General features: G+C 42.7%; 1 protein-coding gene across 3 annotated transcripts in view; it reads left to right on the forward strand.

Annotated features, from left to right (window-relative positions):
• Window positions 1–5489: 5489 nt before the first annotated feature.
• The window catches only part of LOC100714734 (proton-coupled amino acid transporter 1), a 41103-nt gene continuing 34246 nt past the window's right edge, over window positions 5490–12346 (forward strand). The window contains exon 1 of one of the 3 annotated variants that reach the window (XM_003464516.5): window positions 5490–5624. Coding sequence is in view for 1 of the 3 variants with exons in the window: in XM_063230671.1 (XP_063086741.1) it covers window positions 7727–7745 (19 nt within the window). In the remaining 2 variants the exon portion in view is untranslated. Of the gene's footprint in view, window positions 5857–7608; window positions 7746–12346 lie in introns of those variants that run through there. The other 2 variants (XM_005001268.4, XM_063230671.1) reach the window with 2 other exon arrangements.

Raw genomic sequence — 12346 nt, forward strand, 5'->3', positions numbered from 1 at the left:
AAATATACATTCTTCTCAGCAATACATGGGACATTCTCTAAAATAGATCATATACTAGCCCACAGAACATATTTAAATAAATAGAAAAATTGAAATTATCCCATGCATGTTATCAGATCATAGAGCCATGAAACTAGAAATTAATGATAAAAGAAACTGCAAAAATCCCACAAACACATGGAAATTGAATAACACATTCTTGAGCAATCAATGGGTCACAGGGCAAATTAAAGAAGAAATTAAACAATACCTACAAGCAAATGAAAATACAAATACAACCTACCGGAGTCTGTGGGATGCAATGAAAGTTGTCCTCAGAGGAAAATTTATTGCACTGAGTTCCCACATCAGGAAAGCAGAACGAATACAAGTAAATAACCTGATGCTACACCTCAGACCTCTAGAAAAAGCAGAGCAAGTCAATTCCAAAGGAAAGGAATGGAGGAAAATATAAAAATCAGAGCAGAAATTAATGCAATAGAGGCTAAGTAAAGAATCAATGAATCAGAGTTGGTTCTTAGAAAGAATAAATAAAATCGATAAGCCCCTAGTCACCCTTATTTAAAAAAGGGGAAAAAAAAGCTCAAATTCATGCAATAAGGAATGAAAACGGCGAAATCACTACAGACTCTGTACAAATACAGAAGATCATCAAAACCTATTTTGAAAACCTCTACTCTCATAGGTTTGATAACACAGAAGAAATAGATAGATTCCTAGAAACTTATGAAGTACCAAAGCTAGGTCAAGAAGACGTAAAACTGCTGAAAAACCCATTTTCTATTAATGAAATTGGAAATGTAATTAAGTCCTAACGTACAAAGAAGAGCCCAGGCCCAGATGGAATCACTGCAGAATTCTACAAGAAATACAAACAAGACCTAATGCCGACACTCCTCAACCTCTTCAATGAAACCAAAAGGGAAGCAATCCTTCCTAAGTCATTCCTGGAAGCAAATATTATTCTAGTAACAAAACCTGAGAAAGACCCAACTAAAAAAGAGAACTACAGGCCAATCTTCCTAATGAACACAGATGCAAAAATCCTCAATAAAATATTGGCAAATAGGATGCAGCAAATCATCAAGAAGATTATACACCATGACCAAGTGGGGTTCATCCCAGGCATGCAGGGATGGTTCAACATATGTAAATCAATAAATATAATCCACCATATAAATAAACCAAAAGTGAGAATCACATGATCCTTTCTATAGATGCAGAAAAAGCTTTTGATAAGGTCCAACATTTATTCATGATAACCTTACACAAAATTGGAATAGATGGTCTTTATCTCAATATGATAAAGGCCATCTAGGACAATCCAACAGCCAGTATCGTACTAAATGGCCAAAAACTGAAGGCCTTTACCTTAAAATCAGGCACAAGACAAGAATGTCTCTTATTACCACTCCTATTTACTATAGTACTGGAAATACTAGCCAGAGCAATTAGAGTATAGAGAGAAATAAATGGGATAAAGATAGGAAAAGAGGAAGTTAAATTATCATTATTTGTGCATGACATGATACTCTACATAGAAGATCCCCAAAACTCCATTGAAAGACTGCTAGATATAATAAATAAATTCAGCAATGTAGCTGGATACAAAATCAATACTCGAAAATCACTAGCATTCCTATACACAACAACAAAATCACAGAGAGAGAAATAAGAGAAGCCACACCCTTCACACTAGCAACCAAAAAAATGAAATATTTAGGGATGATTCTCACGAAAGAAGTGAAAGATCTATATAGGGAGAATTATAATACACTGAAAAAAATTGCAGAGGATCTCAGAAAATGGAAAGACATCCCTTGCTCACGGATAGGAATAATAAATATTGTGAAAATGGCCATCCTCCCAAAACTATTATACAGATTCAATGCAATCTCAATTAAAATACTATCACATACCTCATAAGTCTAAAGAAATCACTCCTAAAATTCATCTGGAACCAGAAGAGCCCTAGAATAGCAAAGACGGTTCTAAGCAGCAAAGGCAAGGCAGGAGGCATCATATCCTTGATAGAAGTTACACTACAAAGCAATCATAGTAAAATCAACATAGTACTGGAATAAAAACAGAACTGAAGATCAGTGGAATAGATTAAAAGATACAACCACAACTACAAACACACTCAACCACCTTATCTTTGAATTAGGGGCCAAACATGTTCATTGGAAGAAGAATAGTCTCTTTAATAAATGATGTTGGAAAAACTGGCTCTCCATATGCCGAAAACTAAAACTAGACCCATGCCTATCACCATGTACTAAATTAAAATCTAAATGGATCAAAGATCTGAATATTAAAACAGAAACACTAAATCTATTGGAAAACAAATTGGTAAAACCTTGAAGACATAGGGGTAGGTAGAGAATTCATGAAGAGGAATCAAACAGCATGGGAAATACTTCCCAGAATCAATAAATGGGATCACCTCTTATTAAAAAGTTTCTGCACATCAAAAGAAATCTTCAGCATAGTGAAAAGAAAACCCACAAACTGGGAAAAAATGTTAGTGAACTGTCCCTCAGACAAAGGACTTCTGTCTAAAACATATAAAGAATTAAAATCAGACCCCCAAAAGTCAAAGATCCAATCCAAAAATGGGCATCTGAGATGAATACATACTTCTCAGATGAAGAAATATAAATGGCAAATAAATACATGAAAAAATGTTCATCATCATTACTCATTAGAGAAATGCAAATTAAAACCACACTGAGATTTCATCTCACTTCAGAAAGAATGGCCAGGATCAAGAAAACTACCAACAACAAATGCTGGAGAGGCCGTGGGGAAAAAGGAACTCTCCTGCACTGCTGGTGGGAGTGTAGACTGATGCAACCTTTGTGGAGGTCAGTCTAGAGATTTCTCAAAAAGCTGGGATTGGAAGTCCCATTTCTTCCAGCTATTCCACTTCTAGGTATATTCCCAGTAGAACTGAAAAACATCATATCACAGTGATATATGTGCACCCATGTTTATAGCAGCAAATTTTTAATAGCCAGATCTTGGAAACAACATAAGTGTCCATCAGCTGAGGAATGAATAAAAAAGATGTAGTATTTTTATATAACACTTTTCAGAGATGTTTATAAATTAAAAACATTGAGATGTTTATAAATACATGGATGCATCTTGAGACCATACTCATAAGTGAAATAAATCAAACTCACATGTATAAATACTGAATGGTTTCCCTAGTGTCAGAAATGGTAAGAATACATAAAATATGTGATAATCATGAGTCCCCCATTATATTGCTTTGAAGCCTTATAATGTTTTCATTCATTAGTTGGGATGGTTTTATTCTGGGTTGTTTGACTTTATTGTCTGTTATGGTACAAACAGCTATTTTGAAGAAAACAAGACATTATAATAGCTAGCACTGCTTTAATAGCATCTAGTTTTGAAGTCCCATAAGCTTTTGTTCTTCTGTCTCTGTTGGTTTTTCATGTTGTATCTTACTGGATTTTATTATAGGTGATAGTATAAACAATATTTTTTATGAAAAGGAGATAATATAGTAACCATTGTTCGTTTTCTGTTAGTTTGTTGTGAATACCCTGTAATATTTCATTCTCTTGAATGGTTTCACACTGCCTTGTTATGTTTGATACTATAGTATATGAAGGTATACTCCAATATTTCAAGGAAAGAGACACTATGGTAGCTACTGTTATGTCAGGTTGTCTTGTGGTGAAACACTATGTTGCTTAAATTATTCTGTTATTACCTTTTTTATGTCTTCTTTTATCTTAATCTTTTTCTAAATAATAAAAAAAAACAGACACACTGATCCAGGAGTGCTGATCCAGGAGTGTCATTATGTGAAACCCAGCAATACTATTATTCTGTGCTCAGAGTGATTTTAGCCTGCTTGGGTTTGTTCATTCTCAACATAACCGAAGGTATGGAGAACTGTATGTATGTTTAAGTGTATAGGATTGATAACCATATCACTAAGTTTTTGTTGAACGGAACTGGTTGCAGTCGCGCTGTTTGAATCCCCACTTTACATGCTCCACTTCTGTATCTTGAATAACTATTTGTAAGAAGAGAGTATGTAAATATCAACTAGTGATTTCTTACTGTTTATTCTTTTTTTGTAAGTATGTTTTATTTCTACCCATTTTCTGTTTTGTTTAGTCTTTCTTTAAATAAAATTTTAAAAAAAGAATTATAAATGCTCATAGCAAGTAATTACTCAAACCAGCCTCAGAAGTTCCCCGAGTGAGAGCAGAGGCATTGCTCTCTGGAGATTGGTAAAGTGGGGAGAGGCAGGGTGGCCCGTGGCTGTAATCCTAGCTTTCTGGGAGGCTGAGGCAGGCAGATGGCCCGTTCAACTCTAACCTGGGCTGCTTAGTGACTTGGTGAGAGCTTCTCTCAAAATAAAAACTAAGGCAGGAGGCCTGGGGATGTCGCTCAATGTGAAGACCCTGGATTCATCCCTCAGTTCTGGGGATTATATTTGAGCTGAGTATGTGAGTACATATCAGGGCCTGCAGGAACACCTCTGGAGGGATTGAAGGTCTCAAGGTAGTTGCCGGATATTGAAGGCAAAGAAGAGGTAAGTGGGGAATATAATCAGGTGAGATGAGACCATTAAGTGTCACACTTTTTCTTGTCTGTTCTTCTAGAGATTCATTATGCATACAAGCAATAAAACACGCCCCTTCCTTTTTATCCAAAAGCTGTGCTGTGGTTCTGTTCATTTGGCCTACAGTGTAATTCGTGTCTAGTATGTCCGTATTAAGTGTTTATCTGGTTGACTTATCCATTAAAGAAGTGGTTTCTACTATGATTGTATCACATCTATTTCTTCCTTTATATCCATTAGTTCGCTGATGTGCTGAAGTGTTGGCAATTTGGCTTCACATATACACACATATAATTGCTATTATTGATGAGTTACTGTTATTAAATAATGACCTTTGTGTTTTTGGACGCGAGGTCTATTTTTTTCATAACTTTAAAGAAAAATCTGCAAAGCTGGAGATTTAGCTCAGTGGTATAAGCGCCTGCCTGGCAAGTGCAAGGTCATGAGTTCGATCCCCAGTACCAGTAATAGCCAAATCTGCAGAAAGAAAGAGAAGCTTTGATAATGCATACCACTCAAACATACTGCAATGTCATCTCTTTAAAAATCACTTATCCTTTGAGAATACATCGAAAGATCAGTGTGGCTCGACCCCAAATTCTCATTTCCAGTAATAACCATAGATGAGATTCGTTTTCCCGATTATAAAAGCAACATGTGCTCATGAAGCTATGTTACAGAAAACACAGCAAGTGCAGAGATTATGACTGTTTCAAAACCCACCCTCGGGGACTCCGCCCAAGCTCCCCTAGATTGCACAAGTAGGTTCCCACGAACGCGGTCCTTCCTGAAATCGCAGGATTAGGCCGTTAGGTGGTGCTGTGGAGCAGAGAACGGAGTGGCACTGGAGGTGGAGCGCGACACCACGTGACCCCGGTCGGGGCTCCAGTGTCACGTGACAGGGTCCGGAAGCGGCTGCAGGGCAGCCAAAAGGATGGTTAGGACCCCGCGCTGAGCCGACCAGCTGGGGTGTGCGGAGGCTGGACCCGGACCCGGAGCCGGAGTCCAGACGGTGAGTGCCAGCACTGCCCGCTGCCCGCTGCCCGCTGCCAGCGGTGGCCGGCTTGGCGGGTGCCCTGCTCGCCGTCCTCCCAGCGGAGCAGATACTCCGGGGCAGGCTCCCCGGGTTAGCGACCGGACCTGAGCGCGGCAGCGACCTTCCCAGTGACCCGGAGCGGGGCCGGATCCTGGGGCGGCCTCCCTGGACCCAGCGAGTTGGGGAGGCTTCCTGTCCTGTTTGACAGGTGAGGGATCAGCGGATCATTCACACCAGCAGCTCGGGCTTTATGCAAGCTCCGCAAGGGGGCTCGCTCGCTCTCCTGGGCGGGAGAGCCTGCCTCGCCGGCTGCGGGAGCGGTGCCCCAGAATGGCTAAAAATGGGACATCAGGTCTCAGTACAGACCTGCAAGACCCTGGGGAGTCAGGTGGTGCAGCGCCCTCCTCGAACCGCAAGAGAAACCGAGGCCTGGGAGGTGCTGGCTAGGAGCTTGCCCGAGGTCACCCAGAGTGGCTCGAAGCCCGGTGTCCCTGGGATTTAGCAGCTTTTTGCCTTCCCGCCTCCCGAGAGAAACCTGGCTGTGCAAGGCTTCAGCCGGGCTCCTCCTCCCCAGAGTCCTATTTGTTTAGCTCTGCCTTCTCCATGCCTGGGGTTAGATTGGCTCTGGGCGTGGCTCCCTGTTTGTACATGTTTTTTTTTTTTTTTTTTTTTTTTCCTGCAAACTCATCACTCTGTCGACTTGGTTGCTGAATGTCCTGCAATTTTGTGTGTCTTACGAAAAATAGGAAATATGGTTTGGAACATGTCCTTGGCTTGGCTGTGCCACAGGGGAGCCCAGGCATTAACCGGGGAATGGAAAGACCTCTGTTTTATTTTTTCTGTACCTTGGCCGATTTAAATGGATGTTTTGCAATTCTGTGACGCTTGTTGAAATAAGATAGCACGATCTATTGGAAAGAGAGGAGGTGCGGATTCAAGAGATTTTGTTGCCATTTGCCAGTCTTTCAGCCACCTTGGGTGACTCCCGTCCTTTCCTTGGTCCTCAATCTGTACAGTGGTAGGGTGACTCCCCTCGACTCTGATGGTCTCTGCATCGAGGTCTTTTCTTTTTTTATCCAGAGTAATTAATCTTTCTCCCTGTATCCATTAAGTACCAGCTGCAGTGCAACAAGACTTAATCTACTTGTCCAAAAAGTGGTTTCCTGTACTGTTTGACATGAGATTCTCCTCTTCTCTTCTCTGTATTATGTGAAAGCTAAATACTGACAGCCGACTGTAATGTGTCTTTTGCCATCAGGGCCCTTGTTGGATTTTTGTCTAGTTCCTAGTTTCTGGTATTCCTTGGCAAACTTTTCTTTAAAGATGTTCTCAAGAGGCTGTGTGCAGCAGATACTGCTCTAATGACAGTTAAGTTATTGTGCTCTTGTATTTTGGTTGTGTTTTTTAAAATTGCCTGCTCTTGAGTCCTTGCTTTCTCTTTGAACCATGTCACTGCTCGCGTAGCCTTATCTTCCTGGCCGTCAAATCGCTCAGAGCTGTCTTTCCCTGTTTGCAAGCTGTGTGAGCAGGAGGGTTCATTTGCTTTCTGACAGTCCAGAGACCACAACTAGGAACGTCCACAGAAATGCCAGAAAGGAAGTGGTTTTTGGGTGAGCATGAAGACTTTTAAAGAATTGTCTTCTGCAAGAGAACATAGAGGCTGCAGGTGCTGGTCACCATGGTCATAGTCACTGGGTAATTACCTTGGGAGATGCTGCAGATCAAAGAACTGTGTCAGGCAGAAGAGAGCCTGATAGTTTTAAGTTTTCCTCCCTTTGAGGCCCTCTTCACCTTGAAGGCCTCAGTTCTTTACATGTTTCATATCTCAAGGGTCAGGCGCTGAGGGCGTTATTGCTGTTAATGATACATTTCTTCTTCCTCCCTGATCTGAAGGCCGATCCTGCACCTGCTGGGTGAACAGTCTCTTGTTTATGCTTTTGCTGGCCTGGTGCTGATAACCTTCCAGAAGGGTGTTACTGATTAGTACTGCTAACGCTTAGAGCAGCGTTTCATTTTCCCATTAAGAAACCTTCATTGAGGCACAGTCCAGGGCTGGGAAAATCCTGTGCGGTCCTCATATGGCCAGACCTTGTGGAGGTGAGTTCCAAAATGGACATCTGTATAGTAAGTGTGGGGTTCCCGGGATGCGGCCTTCAGTGTGGGGTCCCTGGGATGAAGCCTTCGGACTGTGCCAGAATAGAAACCACAGGTTGCTGTGTTGGTGCTGTGCCCCCTCCAACATATTCCCCAACTCGACACCGGGCCAGCTTTCGGTGACCTTCTTTGGCGGGAAAGTCTTGTCTGTGCTTCTCTTTTCTTCAAAGCCAGGAATCTGCCCTTGTGGGCTCCTGAGATGCTCATGGCTCTCAGGTCACTGTTTCCAAGACAGGGCCCTGGCTCAGCTTCTGGAGTAATAACTGAGAAAGTACTGTAGCGTTTCTATAGTGAACCTCCTGGCTTTCCATCCCTGAATGTCTCTATAGTAATAATCACAGTCATCTCCATTAATGAGGGTCCATAGCCCAGACATCATAGCTAGTATTTATCTCCCTGGCGATATTGTGATGGAAATGTTGTTAATGATATCTTTCAGGTGAGGAAGTCAAGGCAAGAGAGTAACTTGGCTCAGAGTTGTACAGACAACTGCAGTCAAAGTTCCCCCATCCCAGGACTGAGGATTAAATGCAGGATCTTACACTGAGCTGTATCCTCAGTCTTTTTCTATTTTTAAGTTTTGAGATAGCATCTTGCTAAATTTCCCAGGCTGGAGATGAACTCATGGTCCTCCTGCATCAGCCTCCTGAGTATCTGGGATTACAGGCAGGTGTTACCAGGCAGGTGCCCTGCCAACTAGGGTGCCCTTTACTATGCAGAATACTAGCTTCTTAATCATGCCCCAGGCTCTAGGGCCAGTTTTCTTTGGAGACTTTAGAGACTTTAGAGACTTTTTCTTTGGAGACTTTAGGGTAGGTAATGTACAGTGTGGTGGAAAGAACTTTGGACTGGTTTGCTGGAATCTAATTTCCATTTTCCTTTCCCTAGCTGGGACCTGGGACTGACGGTCTCTCTTACCTTTAGTTAGGAAGCTACAGCAGAATCTTCAGAGGTTGATTTAGGTAAAAAGTGAGGTGTTTGCCTTCTCAGCAGCAGCTGGGCAGGAGCTGCTGAGGTCAGCACCGCCCTGGGGCTGGCTGGGGCAGGAGTCTTGATTCCTGGATTGCACGCTGGTGGGTTTGATGGACTCGGTGTGATGCTATTTGGAAACCACTGGTGTAGAAGGCCTGGCTTTCACTTCCTCCCGCAGACCACAGTTCGCCTGCCAGTCTGTGTCCTTGCTTCTGTCTGTAGGATTCCAGCGGTGGGGGAGAGAGCATGTGTGGACTGGACTTCAAAATCCACCTCAGGAGAATTACTTCAAAATAAAGGACAGCACTTTGAGTGTGAGGTATCACCCATGTGTGGCCTCTGGCAGGAGGTGAGGCTTGAGGTGTGCCCATCCTAATGAGATCATATATATATATATATATATATATATATATATATATATACACACATTTTATTGTATTGCTTTGTGTAAACCTGTCTACAGTTAATGTCACCCAAAAAGCTGTTAAAAATAAGATGCTCCTGCAAATGCAGCCTGGAATCAGGTTGGGTCCTGAAATCTCTTAACTTTTTTTCCTTTTCCTTTTAATCTATTTAATTTAATATATTCCAAGATAATATCATTTCAACGTATAAATAGCACAACATTATAAAGGCAAAAGCTATGTTGCAATTTTTTTTTGGTACCAAGTCATTGAAATCCAATGTGGAGGCATCTCAGATGTGATGGACCAGATTTCATGGTACAGCTTTAGAATATTTTAGCATCTCTTGAGTCCTCATCTGCTTTTATTTTGAACAAACTCAGTCATTAAAAAACTAAATTTCTGGAATTTCAGAAGTGTACTTAGCATCTTGTGCTGTCTCTTAATTCTATACCAAAATAAAATAATGATGGGCTTTGGGATGCAGGACTCTTGGGTGGGTCAATTATATTTTTCTGAACTCTGATAGCTGCTTTAAAATGAAAACGGCATTTGAATTTCAGAAAAGAGTTTCTTTCCTTAAAATATCACTACAGAATTCTACTTAAAAATTCCTCACCTCTATACATTTAACATGCGATTGTTTTTCCCCCCAAATTTAGTTTGTGGACACCTTTTCCGTGCTTCATGCAACACATAGTGTTTCCAGCTGCCCACTTTTAGTGCCAGGCTTCGGGTGTATTTTGTAGCCTAAAGAGAAACTCTTCCCTACTGAGGCGGCGTTTGAAAGGCAGTGCGTATAATGAAAAAGAGGGCAGTGCCTCGAGGTTCTCCAGATAGCTGCTGTTTCGGTGCGATTTTGGCTGACTCCTCACAGCACCACCCATCCCCACAGACTTCCTTTGCAGGTTAGTCTTCTGGGTCTGAAGGTTACAGGGATTGTAACGTCATGTAAGTGGACCACATACAACATCGCCTTTGTTCCTGGCCCCCAGGAACCTGAAGGACAAGCTTGTTTCCAACTTTCATGTTTTGCAGCCCTTGTGTTGACAGGTAACAGATCCTAATAAAACCTCCCACAGCACAGAACCAGCAGTTGGGGCAGTAGATTTGGAAACCAGGCTCCATCAAGGGCAGGGTGGCCCTGGAGGCCAGAGCTTCTGGCCTTGGTCACCAGAAGGGGCTGACTGCCCCTCCAGGGTTTAGGTGCCTGCAGGACAGTTCCAGCAAAGGGCTTGTGCTTTGACTTTGCCAGGGGCAAGAAATGCTTTCTCTCCTGGACCTGTCTGTTCCATTTGGACAGCTGCCTGTGGTCAAAGGTCCCTCCTTTTCTGTAGCCAAACAAAGAATTACAATCCTTCATTTCCACCCCAAAGAGCGTCTAATCCATATAATGACCTTTAAGGACAGTTTTTGTGTCTCCTGAATTACTGGGTTGAACCTGATTCTCAGTGCTCCAACCATTCCTCCTTTACTTGTCCCCCCAACCTTGCCGTCCCTCACTGATCCGGCCTAGAGCCCTGGTGCTGTCCTCATCCCTGTTACCTCGTGCTGCCCAGGGCAGAGTGTGGCGCGTGGGTAAACGGACCTGTGCTCACCTCACTGACTCTGTCACTTCCTAATGTAACCTAGGCTTTGACTGAGTGATTTGTATTCAATCTAGAGCAGCACAGAATATTAAAGAGAGGAGACAACTAGATAAGAGAAGAGTTTAATGAGGGGGCACAGAGGGAGTCCACAGAGAAGGCTGTGGGCTCTCTGCAGACAAAGGGCAGGCTCTGCCTGATACAGCCTCTGATGGGGAGAGGGCTCTGGGCACTGATGTGAGCTGATTTATTTCGTGAGAGTGCAGGGGACTGGGTGAACCTTTACATTCCTGGGCTTTGGCAGACTTTGGGGAGGGAGAAGCCATAGGGGCATCTGGGAAGGAGGTGTGCGTTATCAGGACACAGCTTGGAATTGTGGCCATGAGGGTTGTGCTGTCTCTCAGATGGGAGTGGGGGGACCTAACAGGCTTAAGTTTCCTTATTTGACATCTATTGCTATTGGCTTCTTTTAAGCTCATCACTAAACAAAGCCTTTTTTTTTCTTTTTTTCAATTGCCATGTGGTGGCTAAGTCACCTCGTCTATGATGTGCTGTTGCTTATTGCATTTCACACCGTAGATTTCAGGTTTTGCATTTTCTTAGCAACTTGCTCATGTGGGTAAGCTTAGTATTTATATACAGCATAAACAAGACTCTTTGCAGTGTTTGAAATGCATTCAGCTCCGTACTGAATGTGCATCCATGATTTCTTGATCGATGGGAGGAACTGGGCAACTTCAGTAGCATGCACAGCATTCACTTGGGAGATTCTCATCCTCATGATTTTGGTAGTCAGGAGAGACTAGACACTAGCTGCTGTTTGCATGAATGCACCCCTTGGTTCTGGAACATTAGAACTGGAGAGGAGCTGAGAGATACTTTAGTCCACACACTCCACCCCTTCCCCCCACCACACATTTGAAAACTAACATCCTACACGAAGGAAATTGTTCAAAGTTACAAAGCAGACTGGTGATGGAGGCAACCTTAGAACCCAGGCCTGCTGACAAGCATATGTATTAATTTCCTAGCTTCTGCCTGTATAGCAAGAGATTTTCAACTTATTATGTTGATACCTTATAGATTTGTCTTGCTGATTCCCTTCTAAATTTAATTTCCCCCAAGCTGGATGATATCCTTGAATTCCTCTAGAAGCTGAGGAAATGAAACCCTCTCCAGCAGTGAAGCAAGGCAGGATCCCCCTGCTGAGATTCTCAGGTCCTGCTGTGGTGTGAATATGGTTTGTCCTCACACTGGGGCTTGGTGTCCAATGCAATGGTGTTGAGAGGTGGTGGGGTCATGAGGGGTTTGCTTCACCCTCATGAAGGGGTTAATGTAACTTTCAAGAGAATGGGCTGATTATTGTGACAGTGGGTTGTTATGAAGTGATCCCCTTTTATCTCTCTCACCACGTGACCTGTCTTTCTCATGTACCCACTGGCTTTCCATTTTTCTGCAATGCAACCATGGGACCCTCAACAGAGGCCAAGTACATGCTGGTGCCACACTGTTGGACAGTCTTGGACCTTCAGGACAGTGGGCTCTTTTCTTAATGAATTATCCAGGTTCAGGCATTTTGTTA

The sequence above is a fragment of the Cavia porcellus genome, unplaced genomic scaffold (genome assembly GCF_034190915.1).
Source record: "Cavia porcellus strain 051 isolate PalLab524CR breed Dunkin Hartley unplaced genomic scaffold, mCavPor4.1 scaffold_19, whole genome shotgun sequence".
NCBI lineage: Eukaryota > Metazoa > Chordata > Mammalia > Rodentia > Caviidae > Cavia > Cavia porcellus.